This window comes from Myotis yumanensis, unplaced genomic scaffold (genome assembly GCF_028538775.1).
Source record: "Myotis yumanensis isolate MYYU_CA2020_CCGP unplaced genomic scaffold, mMyoYum1.0.hap1 SCAF_16, whole genome shotgun sequence".
Taxonomy (NCBI): Eukaryota; Metazoa; Chordata; class Mammalia; order Chiroptera; family Vespertilionidae; genus Myotis; species Myotis yumanensis.
The window spans coordinates 52,538,907-52,561,156 of NW_027223767.1; the positions used below are offsets into that span (position 1 = coordinate 52,538,907).

Here is a 22,250-nt window from a genome sequence, read left to right on the forward strand (position 1 = left end):
CCACCCCTCTCCCCACACGCCTCCCAGAGCTCACACCTGCTTCAGAAAGAACATGAGGCACGGTCTGTCATGTGCTTTAAAGAAGACGCGTTGACCTTGGTTCTGATTACGAAGGACACAGGATTTGTGCTCAGCCCCTGGGCAGTGCCAGCCTCGTGCCCTGTCCCACGCTGGAGCCTCCCGCTGGTCCCACACCTGTCAAAGGCGTTGCGAGAGTAAATAGCTACAAGCCAGTGTCCCTCGTAACATGGGCCCCAAGTCCTCACCTAATTAGCAAAGCAACCGCAGCAAATAGAACATGGTCACGTGCCGGTGACCAGGGGCTCTGTCCCAGGAAGGCAGGGTGGGCCCCGAGTTTTACATGCTCCTGTGAGGGCTGTACCAATAGAGCAGGGGAAGCCAGGGGCGCCTCCGTAGCTGCAGAGCGAGGGTGGGCAGGACTCCGGGTCCGTTCCTAGTAACCGTGCTGGTCCGGCTGGGGTAGGCGGGGCTTCCCTCGCAGGCACCTGGGTGCCTGTCCTCGTTGTCTGCGTTGGTGGAAGACAGTGGTTTCCTCGAGAAGCAGGGGCAGGCGGCCAAGGCGGGAAGCCGCTCGGGGCTGGGGGGTGGGGCAGACCTGTGTGCAGATGGCAGTCGTGTGCGAGGAAACCCAGGTCCTCGGTGCGTGCTGCTGGAGGAAGTGATTCCAGGGTGCTGGGCGCAGCGTCGGACACAGACTCGTGCTTCTGTGTGAAATCACACCGTTCCCAGTGGCACCCAGAGAAACACGGAATATTTAGGTACAAACCCAAAGAACATCGCGTGCCGGAGCCACATGCCGAGAAGTACGGGCACCGGGAGGACATCCGCCCTGAGTCAACGGAGAGCCTGTTCGTGGCTGAAAGACTCAGCAATGTCTTCCCTAAATTCATGTTACCAGTCAATACGGTCTCCATCGGAGTCCCAACAGGCTTTTAAGAACCGGCAGCCCCGTCTCCGATGCACGAGGAAAGCAGAGACCGAATAGCCCAGACGGGGGACGTGGTCGTGGCTGGGATGCACGGTCTCGTGGCGAGGCTCACCGCAGCCCAGGCGGTCGGGACACGTGACGTGGTGGCAGGCCACCCCAGTGGCAGGCCAGTGGGACCCGGGGCCGGGATTGGTCTGGAGCAGTGGGCTGTCCATTCTCAACTAAGACACTGGGTTTGGGGTGGAGGGGACAGTGGGCCGCAGCCCCTCACACCTGCAGGAATGGCCAGAGCGAGTCAGCCCTGAATGGGGACCACGAAACGTCGGGAAGGAAACCTTGGTGGCCCAGGCGAGGCGCCGGTTCCATGAATCCTACATAATAAAAGGCTAATATGCAAATGCACCTCCACCAGGAGGGGATGGGCCAGCTGGCCAGCCTCCCGTGTCCCCACCCGTGTGCGAATCCGTGCCCTGGGCCTCCAGTAGGAGAATAGGATACAAGAAGCAGGAGCCTTCCTAAGAAAAGGCCGTGGGAGCCGCGGGAGCCACCGGCTGGAGACGCGGCGGCGAAGGAGTTTGGGCTGGCGGCAGGCCCTCCGTGCTCGGCTTGGACTCCGGGTCTGTGCTCGGCCCTCCTGACTCCACCACGGCCGGTGCTCCCAGAAGGACCAGCGCCCCCAGGGCCCGGCTGCCTCCAAGGGTGCCCGGGGCCCTGCTCCAGCCACGCCCCTCCATGGCCTCTAACCAGAGAAGGAACCTGGGCCGGGCCTGAGGGCTGCAGGGGCCGGACCAGCCTCTGTGCGGCGTGCGGGGAACCGGCCTGGTTCTGGCCGATCAGTGTCTAACAGCGGGTGTTGCGCTTGCAGATCCCGGAGGAGCACGACCTGGAGAGTCAGATCCGCAAGGAGCGGGAGTGGCGGTTTCTTCGCAACAGCCGTGTGCGGAGGCAGGCGCAGCAGCTCATCCAGAGGGGTGAGGCGGGGGCCCAGCCCAAGCCCACACAGCCTGGGTTCCCGCCCCCACGAGTGCAGCTCTTGCATGTGACGTTTCAGAGGGGGAGCGGCCCGCCCAGGTCCCGGGTGCAGGCCCGCGTCTGGCTGTGGCTGAGGCCGCTGTGCGTCCCTTGCACAGGCATCACGCGGCTAGACGACCAGATCTTCCTGAACAGGAACCCCGGCGTCCCCTCCGTGGTCAAGTTCCACCCCTTCACGCCCTGCGTGGCTGTCGCGGACAAGGACAGCATCTGGTGAGTGTGTGCACAAGGGTGGGGGGGGAGGGGAGGGGAGTGTGTGCACACAGCACCAGTGTAGGGGGGGGGAGTGTGTGTGCACACGGCACCAGTGCAAGCTGTCGGGGGAGTGTGTGCACACAGCACCAGTGGGGGGCACGCAGTGTGGCCATGAGACCGTCCTGGAGGCAGCGTCCCCGGTTTCATCGCTGTCCTCTCTTGCTCCCTGGAGCTTCTGGGACTGGGAGAAAGGGGAGAAGCTGGACTACTTCCACAACGGAAACCCCCGGTACACGCGGGTCACCGCCATGGAGTACCTCAACGGCCAGGACTGCTCGCTGCTGCTCACGGCCACAGGTGAGCGTGTGCACGGGGGCGGCCGGGGGCCTGGAGACGGCGCGTGGTGCAGCTTCCTTGGACCCTGGCCGTTCGCCGGCAGAGGGGCCGTCCTCAGTCACAGCGAAGGCCACTGTCACCGGGAGTTGGGAGGCTTCTGAGGCAAAGGGCTTCCCTCACAGACAGCAGGAGCCGTGCCCAGTGCCGGTCGGCCCAGGGAGGATGTCCGCCTCTGGGACCCGCTCGTCCCTGCCCAGGAAAGGCCCGGAGCCTCTGTCCACTCAGCCCCCGCGAGGCAAGGTGGAGGGAGACGGTCGCCAGGGGCCCTCTGCCTGGCGGAGACCTCACGGTCCCTCCAGTCAGCCCACACCGGCAGCGGGTCCCACTCTCCCGTTTGGTCTAAATGCCGGCACTTCGGCCTCACCCTGGAGCCTGGTTTGCCCACTGAGCCGCCTGGCGAACCGTCACCTCCCGCAGCACTTCAGAAGCCGCGGCCCGTCTACCAGCACCTCATACCAGAGGGCCGAGGTCGTGGGGGAGCGCGGAGGCTGGGGTGAGGGAGGAGGTGGGCGTCCTCCCGGGCTCCGAGCCCTGGGACAGAAGGGCTGGCACTGACGGATCGCTCCTTCCAAAGGTCCCTGGCCCCTCGGGGGGGGGCGCGCCCACGGGGACGGCCTGCTGGCGGCGCTGCTCCCGCCAGGCCTCCGCGAGGCGCGGGGCATCTTCGAGCTCCTCCTCGTGCCGGGGAGCCAGGCCTGCGTGCTGACCGAGTCTCTCCTCTCCCCAAGATGACGGCGCCATCAGAGTCTGGAAGAATTTTGCTGATTTGGAAAAGAATCCAGAGATGGTGACGGCGTGGCAGGGGCTCTCGGACATGCTGCCGACAAACCGAGGTCAGTGTCAAGGCCAAGCCTGGAACCGTGAGCCGGCCGCTTCCTCATCTCCACAAGCGCATCTGCCTGGGAGAGGCGGCGGTGCAGGGGCCGTCAGGCTGACCTCTGACCTGGGGCGTCCCTGGCCTGCGTGCACCTGTCCTCAGCCTCATCCCTGGCTGGCGGGGGTATCGCTGGGAAAAGCTGACGGGGCTGGGAGACTGCGTTCTGTGCTCTTTGTACCCAAATTAATCCCCCTTGTGGGGTGAGTGTGCCGTGGTCACCAGCGTGTGCTTGTGTCTGGGCTGGAGGCCATGCGCTCGCCTGACCCGCCCTGTGTTGGCCTGGCCCCCTGTGCTGAGGGTGCGCTGGCCTGGCCCCCCTGTGCTGAGGGTGTGCTGGCCTGGCCCCGCCCTGTGCTGAGGGTGCGCTGGCCTGGCCCCCTGTGCTGAGGGTGCGCTGGCCTGGCCCCCTGTACTGAGGGTGCGCTGGCCTGGCCCCCCTGTGCTGAGGGTGCGCTGGCCTGGCCCCCCTGTGCTGAGGGTGCGCTGGGCTGGCCCCCCTGTGCTGAGGGTGCGCTGGGCTGGCCCCCCTGTGCTGAGGGTGCGCTGGCCTGGCCCCGCCCTGTGCTGAGGGTGCGCTGGCCTGGCCCCCCTGTGCTGAGGGTGCGCTGGGCTGGCCCCCCTGTGCTGAGGGTGCGCTGGGCTGGCCCCCCTGTGCTGAGGGTGCGCTGGGCTGGCCCCCCTGTGCTGAGGGTGCGCTGGGCTGGCCCCCCTGTGCTGAGGGTGCGCTGGCCTGGCCCCGCCCTGTGCTGAGGGTGCGCTGGCCTGGCCCCTCCCTGTGCTGAGGGTGCGCTGGCCTGGCCCCTCCCTGTGCTGAGGGTGTGCTGGCCTGGCCCCGCCCTGTGCTGAGGGTGCGCTGGCCTGGCCCCACCCTGTGCTGAGGGTGCGCTGGCCTGGCCCCGCCCTGTGCTGAGGGTGTGCTGGCCTGGCCCCGCCCTGTGCTGAGGGTGCGCTGGCCTGGTCCCGCCCTGTGCTGAGGGTGTGCTGGCCGCAACCCCACAGGCACAGCTCTGCACGCTGCCTGTCGTGTGGGGGAGCCCGGCCGCATGCGCAGCAAGTGCCAGGCCACCTGCTGCCCTTCCAGGAGGCAGGTCAGGGATTTCAAGGGTCCCGAGGCCTCAGCGCACGGCCGCTGTGCCCGCAGCAGACGTTCAGGTTGGGGTCAGGCTGTCAGGGTCTGCGTTCCCGGAGCCCTTGTCTCCCTCCCTTGCCCGGTGCTGCTGCTGCCGGAGGCTTCTCTGCTCCACCCCCACCCCCACCGTCCACACTCTGCCTCCTCCTGTCCTGCCCCCTCCTGTCCCCTCCCCCCACCCCGTCCAAGCGCCTTAAGGCGACTCCGGAGCGGGCACCTGGCAGCCAGCAGGGACAGCTCCAGGCTGGCAGCACGGGCGTGTGTTGAAAAACGTAGCCATGCTTTTCAGAAACAAACTGCCAGCCGTGCACCCACCCGCCACAGAGCCGTTTCCCTGTCGCCTGGGCCCCTGCAGGCCTGGCGGGAGCTGACGGGGACGGGCCCTGTCTCGGCCTCGCCTTGTACCGAGGACTGCCCAGCGCCGTCTCCGGGGGCCCTGCGCCCCCCTCTGCCTCTTGGCGCAGCCGCCGGGCAGCTCCTGCCAGGTCGGCCGCACTGACGGTGTGTGTTTCTGGCCACTGACCTCCCCGAAACGTCCCCTCGTCTCCCCACCTCTGGACCCCCTCCCCGGCCACCCACCTGCACGTCGGCGTTTCCCAGCCCCGAGCACAGGGACGTGCGGTGCCGTGTTAGGTCCCATTTCTCAGTGGCCACAGCACCTCCCACCTCCCGTCCAGGCACAGGCCATTTGGAGGCAAAGCCCTGCTGACCGAGTGGGGCGTGTGTCAGGTGAACGCTTGCCCGGTCAGCAGGTGCGGCGAGGCCGGCCGCTCCGCCTGTCCCTCCCCTCCCCTCCCCTGCTGCCTGGTGTTCTGAGCCGTCGGTCAGTCTGGTTGGGTCAGTGCGCCTGACCGCTCGCCTTCCATCAGACCACGTCCCTGTCTCCTCGCAGGTCTGGCCCGAAAGGTCTCCATCTATCTTGACCACAGTAAGCAGGGAGGTGAGTGCCCTCTGCCCCGCGGCCGCCCAGGGCCGGTGGGCGCTGCCCTCTCCTGCTGGCGCCTGTCCCCACGCCCGTGGTGCCCTTCGGGGCGGCAGAGGGTCAGGGCTGGCTTCTCCCTCGTTCCATCCACACCGATCCGCCCAATACAAGGACGTTGGCCGGAGAGCGCCCGCTTCCCAGCCGCAGAGGGAGCCTCCCTAGGGTCGCCCTCCGGGGCCTCCTCCCTCCGCAGGTGGGGCTCCAGCCCAGTGGCTCCAAATCTCACCCCCTCTGCGGTGCCCACTTGTGGGCTCACCCTGCGTTCATGGAGGGTCCGCGTTCTCTGTGTTCTCCAAGCCACGCCCATGGCCCAGGAATGGGAGCAGCAGGTCTCCATCTGCTGGCGAGGGTCTCGGCCGCCCCCAGGCCCAGGCCCAGGGCACACGTGCCTTGTCCCAGAGCAGGTGCTCCCGGCTGGGGTTCTTTCCCACCAAAACCGCCGAAGCAGAGCCTCTTCCCTGAGACGTTCATGCAGGGCCTCTGGCAGCATCTGTTCCCAAAGGAGAAACCCGCACGGCTTGACGAGCGCCTGAGCGCAGGCAGCAGCGGGGCCGAGGGCCGAGGGCCGAGGGCTGAGGGCTGAGGGCGAGAACAGCCTGGCGAGCCTGGCTCTGCGGGCGGATGTTGGGGTCCAGCCCCAGCCGGTCCAGGGGTCCCCAAAGGTGTGGACGGAGTCGGCGAAGAAGGAATGACATGGAGACAGCCTTCAGTTGATCAGCAGCCTAGTCAGGACCTCTAGCCAGGATCTCCAGCCAAGTTCTGGTCAGGATCTGATGTTCATTGTCTTGTTACATCTGTATTTATACCAATGGATTTTAATCCTGTCAATTTCTATTGCAAAGGTTAGGGCGTCTCTTATCTCCATTCCAGGGAGTAAAGATTATGTAGCTTAAGCGTGATTGTTTGTAGTTAAAGTGATTAATTACCCGCCTGGCACTTAGTTAAGGGGTTTTATCCCCTCCCTAACCTCAGGGAAAGATCCCCACCTGGGGAAACAACCTTTCTCGGAGAGGTGACCTTGGTTAAAACACATGGCGCTAAGGAGAGCAAACATATTAAGAACAGTATGCTATATATGCCAGGTCCCTTGAAACATATGCTGTGCAGATGTTTCTTTCCTGCAGCGACTGTGTCAAGCAGCAAGGATGGACCGGCTTCCGGCAGGCGGAAGCCCCATCAAATGGTGTCCCAGGAGGAGATGGGGAGGGTGCTGAGGGGCCGGGGAGGGGACAGTGCCACCCACACAGGAGGCTGGTCGGCAGGTCCCGCTGGGACTCGGCTCTAGTGGCGTCTGCGACTTGCAGCTTCGTCGCGCTTGCGGGTGCGGTGCGCCCTGTCCCAGCCCAGCGCCCGGAGAGGGCTTTGTGTACGTTTCACACAACAGGCTCCGTTTCTCTCTGACTTTCACCATGTGGGTGACTCACAAAGAGGCGGAGCCTTACCGCAGGCACCAGTGTCAGTCTTTTTCTAGGTGCGTCTGTATTGATTCTTAGAGTAACAGCCTGGTTGCCCCCACATGTGCCCCAGCCAGGGATCGGCCAGGGATCAGGCAGCCACCTCTTGGTGCACAGGCGATGCTCCAACCAACGGAGCCCCCGGGCCTGGGTGACACGTGAACGTGATTCCTGTCCGTGGCCAGAGCCTGACCAGCCGCCCAGTGACTGTTTGTCCTCATCTGTTTAGTGGCTCATTCTCCACGGGCAGGCAGCACAGCGTGGGGCTGGCGGGGTCCGCGTGGGGCTGGCGGGGTCCGCGTGGGGCTGGCGGGGTCTGCGTGGGGCTGGCGGGGTCCGCGTGGGGCTGGCGGGGTCCGAGTGGGGTTGACGGGGTTCGCATGGGGCTGGCGGGGTCCACGTGGGGCCCGAGTGTCCCGGAAGAGAGAACCAGAAGCACCTGTGGACCCTGGGACTCACCGTGTGGGGCTATGAGAAGCTCTTACAGGGAAACCTCTGAGTGAGGGGAGGGGGGGACGAGGTGGCGGGGTCTCTGCTGCTGCCCCAGAGGAAAGCGGGGCCGTGGGGGCCGCTCAGAGGAAGGACAGGGTCCCGTCCGGGGACGCTCTCCGCCCACCGCGTCTGGAAGGCAGGACGCAGGACTGGCGGGTCTCGGCGGCGGGCACTGCAGCCTGGGAGGAGGAGCGGCAGGGCCTCCCTTGGCGGCTTGTACATGTGAGAGGCTTCCACAGGCAGAGGGGTCTCAGGTGACCCCTGGGAGGTGACCCCCGGGAGGTGCCCGCCTGGGGGAGGCTCGTCCCAGGGCGGAGCAGCCAAGGGAGGCTCCCCGGCATCGAAAACTTCTCCAAAAAAAAAGCAAAAGTAGCAAAATGTTAGCAACTGTGAGATTGGGGCGGTGGCTACCAGGGTTTCTACCGTGTTCTTCTCTGTGATTAAAAAGTTTGCAACTAAACATTTAAAAGTAAATCTTATTCTGCCCCCAGTGTGGCCAAGTGGTTAGAGTGTCAGCCCGGGGCCGCGGGGTCGAGGGGTTGATCCCGGTCAAGGGCACACACCTCGGTTGCAGGTTCGATCCCGGCCCACTCAGGGCGCTGCCGGAGACAACTGGCCAAAGTGTCTCTCGAGTCGATGTTTCTCTCTCTCTCTCTCTCAAAATCAGTGGGAAAAATCCCCTGGGTGAGGGTTAACGACAGCACATTAAATCTTATCCTCAATAGAGTCCTCCCGGGAGGTCTCAGTGCCGTAGTCCACTGTCCCGTCCCGCGTGGGGCAGGCGGCTCCCGGCCCCAGTGCCCGGCCAGCCTCTGGGAAGCACTGCCTGCTCCCGCTCACGGCAGGCACCGCAGACCCCAAGCTCCCAGCGGCCGTGCCGAGGGCTCCTGGACAGAGTCCGGGGAGGGCCTGTCCCTCTGGCAGTGCCTGGGCCGCAGGGATCTGTTGCCCCGCCCAGGACGGGTGCACCGGGAGCCCCGGCTCCAGCTTGCGTGGGTCTGGGTCCTGGGTGCTGGGGTGGTGTCTGCCCAGAACCCCCAGGTGAGGCTGTGCCCGTCTGTCCCCAGGTGCTGGGATGGTGGTGGACTGGGAGCAGGAGACCGGCCTCCTCATGAGCTCGGGGGATGTGCGGATCGTGCGGATCTGGGACACGGACCGCGAGATGAAAGTGCAGGTAACCGCTCAGGGTCCCCGCCTCCTCCTGCCCACGCCCTCCTCGTGGAAAACCCACCATGAGGTCACTGAGCAGCTGTGACATGTCAGTGACCGGTGGGGGGAGGGGCCAGGGGGCCTGGACACTGGGAGCCTTCAGACCCGCTGGCATCTGGATCGGGTCACATGGCGGCGCCCTGCCCAGCGTGACAGCCGGCCGACCCTGCTCATCCCAGATGCTGATCAAGGCCCAGCCAGGGACTAATGACTGGGCTGTGTGCTCCCTAAAGTCCCTTTTACTTTCCCTTTTAACAAAGAGACCGGAGTACAGGGGATTGCCTGGCCCTCCGGGCAGGGGCCGGCCCAGACCCCGGGGCTGGAGGCTCTGCCCCTCCCTGCGCCACCCTTTCTCTCTGCTCCTCCTGCACTTACAGCGGCCAGGACAGGACGAGGGCAGGTGCTGTGTGGGCTGGGAGCTCCCCGAGGGCCTAGGCCCTCCCTGACAGCAGGCGTTCCAGCAGAGCTAATGCTCCGACTGCCCAAGGGCTCGTCTTTCTTTCCAGGAAAGAGGGAGGCGTCGGGAAGTTCAATTGGCTCAGTTACCAGCCTCTTTGGGCCCCAGTGGCCTGACTCACTTCCCAGCGGCCCTGCAGGTCCCCTGGGCTCCCCGGGCTCCGTCGCTTCCCCGGGGGAGCAGGCGCAGTCCCTGGCCTGGCAGCAGGCACTCCCAGCGGCTGCGGGGCTCACCGGTCTCTGTGCTCGGCCCTAGGACATCCCCACGGGCGCTGACAGCTGTGTGACCAGCCTGTCCTGCGACTCCCAGCGGTCCCTCATCGTGGCTGGCCTAGGGGACGGCTCCGTCCGCGTCTACGACCGGAGGATGGCCCTCAGCGAATGGTAATGCAGCTGCGCCCGACCCACCGGGTGCCCCTGGGGCCCCATGGTCACATCTCTGCCAGGCTGCTGGGCCCAGACGAAGTGAGCCCAGGGCCCAGAGCCCTGCAGAGGCCTCACACCTTGTGAGCGTGGACGGGCCACGGGGGTGGGGCCGGGTCCAGGTGCTGCCTCCGAGCTCAGTTCCCCAGGGAGGCTGCTGCCCACCCCTCTGTGTCGCACGTGAGCAGCTGTGGCGTTGGGACCATGTGCATGGGCGCTGGTGAGGGCACCTGTATGGGTGCTGAGGAGCTGGTGTCCACTGTCTGCCACTGGCCCAAGGCCGGGGCTGCTAGGTGACAGCGCACATTGCATCTTGGTCCTGCGTCCTCCGCCTGCCTGCCTGGGGCTCTGACCTGTGTCCCCTGCTCTGCCCGCAGCCGCGTCATGACGTTCCGGGAGCACACGGCCTGGGTGGTGAAGGCCTGCCTGCAGAAGCGCCCCGAGGGCCACATCGTGAGCGTCAGGTAAGGCTGGGCAGCTGGGAAACGTCCTGGTGTCCCCCAGCCGCGGTGGGCCCCGCACGGGCAGGGCTGGCTCGGTCCTCCCGCTGGAGCGGCGAGAGCCTGCCGGGGGTGCAGGGAGCAGGTGGGAGGCTCGCCCCTCAGTGGGCACAGGGCCTCCGCTGGCGCCTGGCTGGGGGGTCCCTGCCTGAGCCACAGTCGTCCCCCCATAGCCGTTTCGGCCGCCCGTCCCTCCTGTGCTGAGAGCAGCGAACGTTCACTTGCCGTTAAAGGGACAACAGATGTCATTTACTGTCACGGTCGCCGTCTGCCTTGTGATAGTAAACACAGAGCGTGGCTCTTGGAATGATACCCACGGGGCCGGGCCGGGCAGGAGAGCACGCCTCCCCCCTCCCCCCACCCCCACCCCCCGCCCCCGCCCGTGTCCCGGCAGCACACTCCCTTCCGGGGACAGGGAACGCAGCAAGTGCTCGCTCCCACGCTCTGCCCTGTGGCGGCCTCGCTGCTCCCGCGGGACCTGGCGGCCGGGGTCGTGGGTGGGCCTCACAGGCCTATGAGGCTCCAGGCAGCCTCCGCGTGCCCGTCCCGGCTGGTGGGCTGGCCTCCCCTCCCCTCACCGAGACCCCTCTCGGCAGCGTGAACGGGGACGTGCGCTTCTTCGACCCGCGGATGCCAGAGTCCGTGAGCGTGCTGCAGATCGTGAAGGGGCTCACGGCCCTGGACATCCACCCCCAGGCCAACCTCATCGCCTGGTAGGTGCCTCGCCCCTGCTGCTCACCCCCCGGCCCCAGGCTGGGCCCGTCCCGGCAGACCCCGCCCTCCCGGCCCCACCCCTGGAGCAGGCACTGACAGCCCCCCCTCTGCCCCTGCAGCGGCTCCGTGAACCAGTTCACCGCCGTCTATAGCGGGACCGGCGAGCTCATCAACAGCATCAAGTACTACGACGGCTTCATGGGCCAGCGCGTCGGTGCCATCAGCTGCTTGGCCTTCCACCCACACTGGGTCTGTCCCCACGCCCGGCAGGACAGGGACCGGGGCCCCTGAGGGCCAGCAGCGAGCGGGTGGGCTGCAGCCATGCCCCCCACCTTCCTGGGCCTCCGCCCGCCGGATCCAGGGCCATGGCCACCCCACCACCCTACCCCTGAGGCAGCACCCCTGTCCTCGGGGAAGGCCCAGCTGCAGTAACCCTCCCGTCACCTCTGACCTGCACTAATGTCACCCCTGGAGGAGTTGCCCCTGAGGAGTCTTCTGGGCAACCACATGCATGCACACACGCACGTGACCCGTGCCTGTCCTGTGTACAGGCAGCCACACAGTCACAGGCTAGCATGCGGCTCTGCCGAAAGACACGCCATTGGATGCCCAGAGCATCCCTGGGGCAACCCCGAGAGGTTCAGGGACCAGGCAGCTTGGGGGTTCCAGCTGCGGGGGGCGGGGGCACGGTTCTGCTGGAAGCCACAGCCCCGGCCCCGTCTGCACCTGCGCCCCCTGGGCCCGCTCACCCGCCCCCTCTCCTCGCAGCCTCACCTGGCCGTGGGCAGCAACGACTACTACATGTCCGTGTACTCCGTGGAGAAGCGCATCAGATAGCGGCGCCCGCGGGCCAGGCCGCAGGCACAGAGGGGCCGCTGCCCAGACCGGTCCTGGCCTAGCTGCGAGGCTGCAAGGCTCCGGGCTGCGCTGTCTGCCTGTCTGTCCTCGCTGTGGCGCCGTGGCCCATGAAGTCCCTCCCGCAGCGTGATGGTGTGATGTCACGGTCACTTCCCGCTCAGACGCGGCCTGAGGCCGAGGCGCCGGCACTGCTCCTCACCCTCCCTGTCCTGTCTTTCTTCGAGAGTTTTGAAGCAGAAACACTCGTTTTATTTTCCACGGGACCCAAGCCTGCGCTCCACGAGCTCCAACACGGACCGGCTTCTCCAGGCTCAGCCGCCTGGGGTCCCTGGGCCGGCGCAGCCCGGCCGCAGCCTCGCTGTGCACAGGGACAGCTCTGAGCCGCGGGAGGGCTGGGGTTCGAGACCAGCACCGAGGAGACGGAGGAGCTGGCACCCGGGCCTCCCGCCAACTCCCCGGGCTCAATCCACCCCCCACAGCGCAGCCACCCTCTGGCACAGGTGCGGCCTTGGGTTTGAGCTTGGGCCCCTGTTACCAGGTCCCTAGAGAAGGGGCCTGCAGCCTTGGGCAGGAGGCAGGAGGCAGGTCTTCAGTGACTCAGCCACCGCCTGAGGCCACGGGCACGTTTCCCTGAAGGGCGGCAGCCAGGTCCGTGATCTTCCTGCCTGTGCTCGCACACGTGTCACACACATGCACGCAGGGAGGCACAGCTGGAGGCCTGAGAGTGTCTGGTTAGACCACATCTTGTCTGCAGTCCCTGTCCCCACTGTGCAGCCATAACGCATAAGAGCTCCTCACTGCTCACTGTATCTCGTGTCTGTGCGTGAGCAAGTGCACAGGCCTGTGTGGACATGTGTGTACACGTGCACAATCGTGCAGATGTGCAAGTGCACAGGCGTGTGCAGACGTGCATGTCTGTGTGAGTGCAATGGCAGGGGAGCAGCAGCCGCGGCCGATCGAGGCCCGGGAGGGTGTGCGGAGACGGCACCTGGAACTCAAAACCACCTCAATGATGATGTTTGAAATGCATTTGGGAATCAGGGTTATTGGTAGAGGAGTGAGGTGGCTTCACTAATTCTGCCAGCAAGAGGCCAATAATCGTGAATGTGCGTGAGCGCCAGCGCCCGCTGAGATCGTGGCGGGCGGAGCCCGGCGGCAGCGTGGCCTGGGTGTGCTGGGCCGGCGTCTGCACTGGGGCTGGACGGGCGGGCGCGGGAGGGTCCTGCCCGCGGCCCTGCGTGCTCCCGCCAGGAGATGGTTCTGGGACAGAAGTCCCAGGCCCCACGCTGCGTCCGCGGGCGCTCCAGCGCGGACCCCCAACCTCCTGGAGGCCGGGCTCCACCAGACACCGAGGGCGTGTCTGACTCGTGGAGCGGGTCCCCTCCAGGTTCCAGGCTCGTGTGCGGTTCTGTTTGAGACAAAACCATGAGCTGCCCCGGCGAGGCTGTCTTCACAGGTCTGATGCGAAAACTCAATCATGAAGTTACCAGGCGCAGGAGCCTGCCCTAAGGTCCACTACCTATTTATTCTACCAGAATGAGACTCGAGAAGACGGACGAGACGCAGGATTGCCCTGTGGCCGGGAGCTCGGTGACGGACAATAAACGCTGATGAAATCGTGCGGGACGGGCAGCTCGTCTTTTGGGAAAACGGCATGTGGGCCACGTGGGCGGTGTGAGCAGTTGGGGGGGGCAGGGCCTGAAGACTGGTCGCCAGCCTGCAGGCCGGGTCCTGGGTCACTTCACACCTTCGGGCAGTGGCTTCTTGAGGAGGCCTGGGGACAGGCTCTGTCGCCCCCTGTGACAGGAAATGGGGGGTCGGGATCCTGACCCCAGGGGCTGGGCAGCCCCCAGGAAATGGCTGTGCCACCTGCCGTGGAAGGGGACGTGAGAGGTGACAGTGGCGGCCGTAGGGTGTGGATGCCCTGGGTGTGGTGAGGGGCTGCCCACGACACCAGTGACCCCCAGGGTGGGAGGTCGCCCGTCACTGCCACTGGGAGGCTCCTCAGCCTCCTGGAGAAGCCCCCCCTCCCCCCGCCCCCGTGCCGGGTCAGTGCTGTGGCGAGGGGTCCTGGGTGCTTGTGTGTTTCCTTGGGGGCTCCAGGCAGGGTCCTTGGGGTGGGCAGGAGCCGTCCCGGCCGAGGGACGAGGGGCAGCCAGTGGCAGGGCAGTGGGGGCCAGAGAGAGGCCAGGCGGGCTGTGACCAGGGGCACCGGGAGGAAGGGCCGGGTGGAGCCACATGCAGCCCTGTGCGTGCCCTGTGCCTGCTGCAACCGTTCCCCACCTGCGCTGGCCAGCACCCCCAGGGTCTCGGCTTCCAGCAGCTCCAGGGAGAGTGGCATTCCTGCCCTCCAGCCTCCATAATCGCCCCACACTGCCGCCTCCAGGCAGCATGACAGCCAGTCTCACCCCCACTCCCCACGGGCTCTGCCCCTCGGCCTCTCCAGGACCCTGTGGTGACACCAAGCCCCAGGCCTCCAGGGCCCACTCCACATGGGCCTGGGTGGCCCAGCACAGCTCCAGGTCGCACGTGGCCACCCTGGGGCTTAGATGCCCTCCAGGCAGGAGGGCTCCCGCCAGGAGAGGCTCGTGTGCGGTTAGATGCCCAGACGCCCGGGGGCCTCAGCCAGGAGCTGGGGTGGAAGGGAGCGCCTGTCCCGTAGGGAGGGGCCTCGGGTGGCCCTGCGCCCTGCGCTGCCTGCGGAGGAAGGGGCCTGGCCTCAAGGTCAGGATGGGCGACGGAGAGTCTAGGTGGCCGTCCAGCTGGGGAGAGGGTCCCTGGCTGGTCAAGCCTGGTGTCCACTGACCCCTGGGGCCGCGACGCGTTTGGGTGGTTCCTTACCGCCCAGCAGCTCGGCCACAGGCCGCCCCTGCGTGTCTGCCATCCGGTCCTGCAGCGCCACCGCGTGGCCACATTGGGGACCGCCGCAGCCCGGCCAGGCGTCCAGCGCGAGGCTTCCAGGGAGGTGGACACCCGCCGCCCCGCGCTGCCTCCCGGCCAGTCACCCGGCTCTCTGGCCCCTAAAGACGTGTCTCAGCCCTTGGCCCTCCGCCCCGCGTGTCCCCTCGAGTCGCAAGGAGGCCGAGCCACCGGCAGGTCATGCAGTGACGATCTTGGGGGTGAAGGTGTGTGTGTCCCTCATTCATGTGGGCGTCCCACCCCCAGCACCGCAGGGGCGACCGTATTTGGACAGAGGTCGCTCTAGAGGTCAAATTAGAGAGAGGTCCGCGTGGCCCTCGCCCATGTGACCGCGTCCTCGTGAGAAGGGGCACATGGACAGACGCACAGGCAGACGGAGGCTGGGGTGATGCCTCCCCGACCCCAGGGCCCCGCCAACCCCCAGCCGCAGGGGGAGGGGGGCCTGGGCCAGTCAGGGAGCGGCCCCCCACACCTTCATCAACAAAAACCCCAGATCTGGTGGATGGGGCCCTGGCGGGAGGACTTGATGGAGTCCTGGCCTGCTGCCCAGCGGAGGGGCGGGGAGGAGGGGTCCCCTGTGGTCGGTTCAGGTGTGAGGCCCCCTCCCGCCGCCCAAGTGCCTAAACCGTGGCCGCGTCACCTGCCGAGGAGGGAGCCACCACCAGCCGCGCGCTCGCACCTGCCAGCGGGGCGGGGAGCCTTCCGTCCCACCCGGCGGCAGGGGAGCTGGGGGGCGCCCCCCGCGCTGCTGCGCTTCCGACGCGGTGATTGTGCCTTCCGTGCGCCAGGGGCACTGGCGGGGACGCACTGCAACCTCCCGCGCGGCCGGCAGGGGGCGCTGTCGCGCTCCGCGGCGCTGGCCCCGCGCGGCCGCCGTCGGGGGCGGGGCTGCGACGCGTCCGCGGGGCGACGGGGCGACGGGCTCGGCGGCGGGCGGGAGGGAGGCGGGGGCGCGGCCGGCGCGATGGGCAACCTGTTCGGCCGCAAGAAGCAGAGCCGCGTCACGGAGCAGGACAGGGCCATCCTGGTGAGGCCGGGCGCGCGGGCCGGGCCGGGCCGGCCGGGGAGGGGCCTCGGTGCGCGGTCGCGGGGCGGCTCCCCTCGCGGGTCCGCGGGCGCCGGGCGGGCACCCGGGTGGAGCCGTCGGGGAGGCCTGGTCTGCGCCCGAGGCCACCGGGCCCGGGACGGGCTCGCCCCGCGGGGCCCTCGCTCCGGTGCGGAGGCCGGCGCCGGCCCCCAGGCGCTGGGACGCGAGCGAGTCCTGGGGACCAGCTGCCCCCGCCAGGATCTGCTTCCGGGGCCTCCCGTTGCCATGGGGACGGCGATGCGCTCCCGCTTCCGGGGCGCTCGGGGTGGGAGTGTTTCCGTGGGAAGAGGAGACGTGGGCGCAGAACCGGCGGCGCGGCCCGCGCTTTCCTGTTTTTCTAAGTTTCCTGCCGCAAAGACGTGGTTTTGTCCCGAGAGAAGTGACTCCCGGGACGCGGTTCTTCTCCCGGGGCTTCCGGAACCGGGAGCTCCAGGCGGTTCTTCCCGGAAGCACGGCGGCCCCGGGCGTGGCTGTGGCGGGAGAACGGGCCGCGTCCCCGGGACAGCGAGGCCGCCGCCCTTTGCCCCCGGCCGCGGGCTCCTCCGCGAGGAGGCCTGTCTCCTGCCAGGTGTCGCCTTGTGGGGTCCGCACGGGCCGTGGCATTTGCACACATTTGCCACCGTCGCCGGGGGTTTTCCTGGGGGGAGGCGGTGAGAACCGTCCGCCGAGACCCCTTTCTGCACAGCGCCCCCCTTGGGCGACCCTCCCGCGTGGCCACCGCCGGGGTTAGGCCGGTACCTGCCCGGGAGGGAGGGCGGCGGCCGGAGCTGGGAAGAGCGAGCACCTTTCATGGTCGCGAGTCCCCACCCGACCACAGGCCGGGCGTGCGGGGTGCTGGGCCCGGCCCCAACGCGACCGGGGAGGGAGCCCCTTCAGACAGAGCGGGGGGCCTGCACAGCGGCCGGTTCCTCACCGTGCGGAGCCTCAGAGACGCGCACCCCCTGACGCACTGGCTCAGGGCGATGCCCTCCAGACTCAGGCTGCAGGTGCGATGCCCGTGTCCGCAGGCGCCCCCTGGCGATGGCCAGGGAAGGGCCACTCCAGGTGCACAGTGACCGGCCTCTTCCCTGGGCTGCGCAGGGGCCCTCGGGCTCGGCAAGGTCACGGGTTGTCCACTCAGACGCATAAGTGACCAGAGCGGGGAAGCTAAGCCACAGGCTGGAGGCAGGGCCTGCTGCTGGGAGGGTGACCGTCAGCCTTCGAGGGGCTGCAGCCCCCGACCCGACCCAGAGCCCCGCCCTCCTCGCAGTTGGCATTCGGTGCCCGCGGTGGTGGCTCAGAGCAGCACGTGGGCCCGGCCGGCGGGTGGGGGCCGCCTCCCCACTAGGCTCCCGGGCCACCCCGTCCTGACGGTCAGGAGTGTCGCTGGACACGGCCCTGGCCCCTGGGAGGCAGAGGGAGCCTGGCCAGGGCCAGCACCGCGGGGCCAGCGTTCACGGGGACCTGTGTCGGCAGCAACTGAAGCAGCAGCGGGACAAGCTGAGGCAGTACCAGCGGAGGGTCACGCAGCAGCTGGAGCGCGAGCGCGAGGTGGCCCGGCAGCTCCTGCGCGAGGGCCGGAAGGAGTGAGTGCCCGGCGGGCGGGGGCGGGCGGGGGGGCCGGGGCGAGGGGGGCGCTGCGTCACTGCCGGCTCCTCTGCAGGCGGGCCAAGCTGCTGCTCAGGAAGAAGCGGTACCGGGAGCAGCTGCTGGACAAGACGGAAAACCAGATCACCAGCCTGGAGACCATGGTGGGCCGGGGCCGGGGCCGGGGCCGGGGCTGGGGACCTGCAGGTGGCGGGAGTCCCCTTTGGGGCTGACACGCGCCTTCCCTCTCTCGAGTGCTCAGCCCGGCTCCGGAGTCAGGCAGGGGACCTCTCCCGGGAGCCTGAGGGGCTTGAGGGAGGGTGGGGGCCGGTGGCTCTCGCAGGTCGGTGGTTGGGGGCTGGGCCACTCTGGTGTCTGGGGCAGTGGGGACAGGGTCCCTGGCTGGCGGGGTCCCTCCGTCTGCTGCCAGAGCTGCTGGGAGGGCAGGAAGGGCGGGCGGGGCACAGCCTGCAGAGGGGGTGCTTGTCCTGATCCTGCCGAGGAGGCGGAGGAGGAGGCAGCGGAGGCGGAGGTGGAGGAGGAGGAGGAGGAGGAGGAGGAGGCTGACCCGGGCGGGCGCTTTCCTCAGGTCCAGAGCATCGAGTTCACTCAGATCGAGATGAAGGTGATCGAGGGGCTGAAGTTCGGAAACGAGTGTCTGAATAAGATGCACCAGGTGGGTCCCCTGGGCCGGGCCCCACACAGCGCCGAGGCCACACCGGCACCCGGCCGGCCACGGGGGGCTGGTGTGGACGGGGGTGGGGAGGCCATCGCTGCGGGAGGGAGTCTGGCCCAGGAGGTCGACTCGGTGTCCCCCGAGAGCAGGGCGAGGGGCAGGCACTGCGGCTGGGGCCACAGGTGCTAACGTGACCAGAGAGGGAGAGTCGGGGGGGCGGGGCTAACAGGAGGGCTTCCTGGAGGAGGTGAACCAGCCTCGTCTCAGAGGCAGATGGTTGGCTGGTGAGGAGGGGGAGGCCGAGAGGCTGTGCCACACCCTGCCCTCCCTCCTGGTGAGTGGACGGGCGGGCGGGGGCGCAGGGCGGGGCGGAGAGCCAGGTTAGGCTGCTTTTTAAAATATGTGTATATCTGTGTTGATTTCAAAGAGGAAGGGAGAGGGAGAGAGAGAAACATCAATGATGAGAGAGAACCGTGGATAGGCTGCCTTCTGCGCGCCCCACATTGGGGATCAAGCCCACAACCTGGGCTGTGCCCTGACCAGAATCGAACCCGGGACCCTCTATCCACTGAGCCACCCCGGCCAGGCTATGCTGCTTTTCTGAGGGCAGCTGTGGCAGTGTGCCAGCCAAGCCCAGGTGCTGCCCTGAAGTCACCTGCCCAGAGGAAACGCTTTACACCTCTGACTTCTTTTCCTCTGAAACTGCCAGGGTGGCTTCAGGTGCCGGGTCTAGTGAGAGGGGTCGGCGGGGGTCGGCGCAGGTGAGGGGTCAGGGCAGGTGAGGGGTCGGCGGAGTCAGGGCAGGTGAGGACTCTGGTCTGGGAAGGCGTTGTGTCCTCTGGGCCGGCTCCACTGGAACAGGAACGGGGGGTGGGGGGGCCCTGAGAACCAGCGGCCCCCCTGCCGGAGGCTCCTAAAGGCCTCAGGAGCCTCGCCCTCCGCCGTCCCTCCAGGTGATGTCCATCGAGGAGGTGGAGCGGGTGCTGGACGAGACGCAGGAGGCCGTGGAGTACCAGCGGGTAGGTGTCCGTGTCTGTGTCCGTGGGGCCCGCCTCCCGCCTCCCACCTGCCCCGAAGACGGCTGCCAACTCGGTGACTGTCCAGGGGCCACCCTGGGGTCCCGCCGCCCCTGCCTGTGGTGGCCCCTCTTCTCGGTGAGGGGTCTGAGTTGGGGCTGCCCCCCACGGGCGGCTTCCCCGCCCGGCCAGCCCCCGCTCCACCTCGGCCCCTCCTCCTGCAGCAAATAGACGAGCTGCTGGCTGGGAGCTTCACTCAGGAGGACGAGGCCGCCATCCTGGAGGAGCTGGACGCCATCACTCAGGTAATGGCCCAGCCAGCACGCGGTGCCGGACCCAGGGCCCAGCCAGCACGTGGTGCCGGGGCCCAGGGCCCAGCCAGCATGCGGTGCCGGACCCAGGGCCCAGGGCCCAGCCAGCACACATGCCGGGACCCAGGGCCCAGCCAGCACGCGGAGCCAGGACCCGGGGCCCAGCCAGCACGCGGAGGCGGGACCCAGGGCCCAGCCAGCACGCGGAGCTGGGACCCGGGGCCCAGCCAGCACGTGGTGCCGGGCCCTTCCCTCCCGAGGGGCAGAGGCAGCCCTGGGCTGGTCTCAGCCCTTCCCTCGTCTCCTGCAGGAACAGGTCGAGCTCCCAGAGGTCCCCTCGGAGCCCCTTCCGGAGAAGCCAGGTACCTTCTCCCTGTTGGGCCCGCGGGACACAGCTCTGAGCAGAGCAGGGGCTCTGGCTGCAGGCCGTCCAGGCTCCATGAACGCCGGCCTCGCCCTGGCCCTGGCGGGGGACGGGGAGAGCTGACCCCAGGGGAGAGGCGGGTCCTGAGGGAGCAGGAGAGGCCGGCTCAGGGGTGCAGGCTCCGGGCCAGCGCGCTCTGAATGTCGGGCCTGGGCCGGCCGCCCCTGGCATCAGCTCACACCTTCCAAATTCTCTGCCGGCCCCGCGTCGGCTCCTTCTCTGAGCGCCTGGGAGCTCTGTCCTCCGGGCTGCGGGAGGCTGGCCCCGCTGACTTCTCTGTGACTCGCCGCCGGCCGTTGTCGCCGTCCCTGTCCCCGTCCCGGGAGCTGTGCAGGCTCTTGCAGGGCTCGCAGCCCTGGGGCCTGGCTCCTGGCCGCCTCTGTCCTCTGGGAGCTTCCGCCTGTGGAGTCTTCTCAACGTGACAGACACCTTTGTTTCCTCCGCAGAGAAAGTCCCCGTCAGGGCCCGGCCCCGGCAGGCGGACCTGGTGGCAGCCTCCTAACAGCTCCTGCGTGGCCTGCAGGGACCCAGGGACTGGCCCACAGAGCCCCGACCGGCCAGGCCGCGGTGCTGCGGGTGCACACGGCTCGCTGCCCGGGAGCCTCCACGCGCCTCCCGGCGGGAGTTGCTGCCTAGTGCTCGTTTCTGGATTAAGTGGCAACAGTCGGACCTTCCGGCCAAACGCGGCTTCTGCAGCTGTGGCTCCACGGGCCGTGCCGGCCGACTCGCCTGGTGCTGGTCCCTCGCCTGGCCCTGCGTTCCCTGGCGGGGGCTTCGGCGAGGAGGCAGGCACCTGGCCAGGCTTCCCGGCCGCCGGCTGCCTGTGGGCTCGGGTGGAAGCACGCTTCTATGTCTGCGTTTGGGGGAGGGAGGCCGGGGGCGCATCCCTGCTGGACCGATGGCTCCTGGAGCCCTGGCCACCCCTCGTCACCTGCGGGCCTGCCGAGAAAGGACATTACAGCAGGTGCCGCCGGCCAGCCTGCTGGGGCTCCCGGGGGTGCCCGTGGGACTCTCTGGGGCTGGGGTCCTGCCGAGACCCAGGCTTGCCCGCCCGTCCACTCCGCACTGTCGGCCACCAAAGAGGTGGGGCCCTCCCGACTCACGTTCACCTGGAGCGACAGTCTCACTGGGTCTCACTCGCAGCCCCCATTAAAGCTGGTCCTGCACACCTGCCGCCTCGTGGCCTGGGGGCGCCCCACCCGCCCGTGTCCCTGACCCTCACGGCACTCACCATGGGCAGCGCCACAGCGGGGCGGGACTGGGCAGGTGGAAGGTGGTTCAGCGCACGGTGGGCAGGAGGCAGGCTGGGCTCCGCCTCCCTCAGGACGGGCGGCCAGCCTCAGTCCTGATGTGCGTGCAGGACGCTGAGGCCCCAGAGAGCAAGCAGGCAGCAGTGAGGAGGGGGGCACCCCACCTCGGGGGCCTCCATGCGGATGCACCAGGGCTGGGGTCTGGAGAGGAGCTGGACACGTGGGCGCTCAGGTGCTTGGGTGAAGGGACCCTCCGCAGGTGCAGTGCACGCCTCTGCCAGCAGGGGGCTCTACCTGCCGGGCTCGGGATTTGCAGGAACCGGCAACGCCAGTGCCCATCTGAGCCCCCTGTTCCCAGTGCCCGTCTGGCACTGGGCCCTCTGCTCGTGGTGGCAGCTTCCATCTGTCGCCAGGACCAGGAGGGCATCCCCACCCAAAAGGAGGAGCAGCCCCCGGACCCTCTCCCTCTGCAGCCTGGTTTCTGGGCCCGGGAGGCCAGGAGGGGATGGCTGGCCTGCTCGGGGGGCACAGACCACGGCCCCAGCCTCTCGACCCCACCAGCAGAGTGCGCCCATCCTTCCCCTCTGCCTCCCGGGACCTGAGCGCGGGCTGTCCTCAGGGGCCCGTCCTGGGAGCAGTGGTGCCCAGGTGCCCGCCAGCCCCTGTGAAAAAGGGACGAGGGTGGGCATGTCAGGTGCTCGCGGCCAGTGGCTCCCAGCGGCTCCCGTTCCTGTCGCCCCGGCCACGTCTGGTCACAGCGTGTGCCCTGCGGCACGTGTCAGCACTGTCCTGCCCTCGCCATCTTGCCCGCCCACTGACTTAGGGAACCCGTCCGAGTGCCTGTGGGACCCAAGTCAGGGCATCTAGCCTGAGCTCAGCTGTGGTCTAAGGACTCCGTGAGCACACGTCTGTCTGCGCAGGGGTCGTGGCCCCGTGTTTCAAGGACTGTGTCCAAAGAGAACCCCTGCTCCCCCACTAGGAGGCTGAGGACCGGGTGTCTCCCAGGCCTGTGCCCTCGGCCCCTGGCGGCCTGTGAGGGTGAAGGCCTGCAGTGCGCAGGTCATCTGTGGCCCAGCCCCCAGAGGGCGGGGAGCAGACAGTTCACGCAGCTCGGCGAGCACGCGGCCCACAGCGCGGGGGTGAGCTGCACCCCCAGGTGGCTGCCTCCACCCGCCCGGCTGAAATGCGGGAAAGAGGCTGCGGGGCCTCGGTGCGACCAGAGCCGGGGCTGCGGGCGGGCGGGGCGGGGCGGGCGCCCCTCACCACGGGGCGGGCGCTCAGGGCGCAGGGGGCCCTGTGGACAAACATGCAAACAGGCCTGGGACTCTGGTCCGA

At 68.1% G+C, this 22,250-nt stretch overlaps 2 protein-coding genes across 4 annotated transcripts in view; both read left to right on the forward strand.

Moving 5' to 3' along the window:
* The window catches only part of RPTOR (regulatory associated protein of MTOR complex 1), a 75,827-nt gene extending 62,540 nt beyond the window's left edge, over positions 1 to 13,287 (forward strand). Inside the window, exons 25-35 of one of the 2 annotated variants that reach the window (XM_070393358.1) lie at positions 1,815 to 1,920; positions 2,080 to 2,194; positions 2,409 to 2,533; positions 3,301 to 3,405; positions 5,471 to 5,518; positions 8,574 to 8,680; positions 9,428 to 9,555; positions 9,972 to 10,058; positions 10,691 to 10,807; positions 10,928 to 11,057; positions 11,577 to 13,287. In XM_070393358.1, the coding sequence (XP_070249459.1) occupies positions 1,815 to 1,920; positions 2,080 to 2,194; positions 2,409 to 2,533; positions 3,301 to 3,405; positions 5,471 to 5,518; positions 8,574 to 8,680; positions 9,428 to 9,555; positions 9,972 to 10,058; positions 10,691 to 10,807; positions 10,928 to 11,057; positions 11,577 to 11,645 (1,137 nt within the window). In that variant the 3' untranslated portion in view covers positions 11,646 to 13,287. The remainder of the gene's footprint in view (positions 1 to 1,814; positions 1,921 to 2,079; positions 2,195 to 2,408; positions 2,534 to 3,300; positions 3,406 to 5,470; positions 5,519 to 8,573; positions 8,681 to 9,427; positions 9,556 to 9,971; positions 10,059 to 10,690; positions 10,808 to 10,927; positions 11,058 to 11,576) is intronic. The other variant, XM_070393359.1, reaches the window with a different exon arrangement.
* Positions 13,288 to 15,526: 2,239 nt separating this feature from the next.
* Positions 15,527 to 20,833, forward strand: CHMP6 (charged multivesicular body protein 6). Of its 2 annotated transcripts, none has more exons than XM_070395548.1 (8): positions 15,527 to 15,612; positions 17,128 to 17,237; positions 17,315 to 17,402; positions 17,828 to 17,914; positions 18,868 to 18,933; positions 19,155 to 19,235; positions 19,552 to 19,603; positions 20,112 to 20,833. In XM_070395548.1, the coding sequence occupies exons 1-8, from the start codon at positions 15,550 to 15,552 to the stop codon at positions 20,165 to 20,167; spliced, it is 603 nt and encodes a 200-aa protein (XP_070251649.1). In that variant the 5' UTR covers positions 15,527 to 15,549; the 3' UTR covers positions 20,168 to 20,833. The 2 variants fall into 2 exon arrangements, with proteins under 2 accessions (XP_070251649.1, XP_070251651.1); XM_070395550.1 differs by lacking the exon at positions 15,527 to 15,612 and adding an exon at positions 15,849 to 16,658.
* Positions 20,834 to 22,250: the final 1,417 nt, after the last annotated feature.

Excerpts from the sequence above, each read along its gene's own strand:
- CHMP6 (XM_070395548.1), top strand. The coding sequence starts at position 15,550 with ATGGGCAACCTGTTCGGCCGCAAGAAGCAGAGCCGCGTCACGGAGCAG. Across the intron at positions 15,613-17,127 it reads AGCAGGACAGGGCCATCCTG|CAACTGAAGCAGCAGCGGGA; the intron begins GTGAGGCCGGGC and ends CTGTGTCGGCAG. Across the intron at positions 18,934-19,154 it reads AGGCCGTGGAGTACCAGCGG|CAAATAGACGAGCTGCTGGC; the intron begins GTAGGTGTCCGT and ends CTCCTCCTGCAG.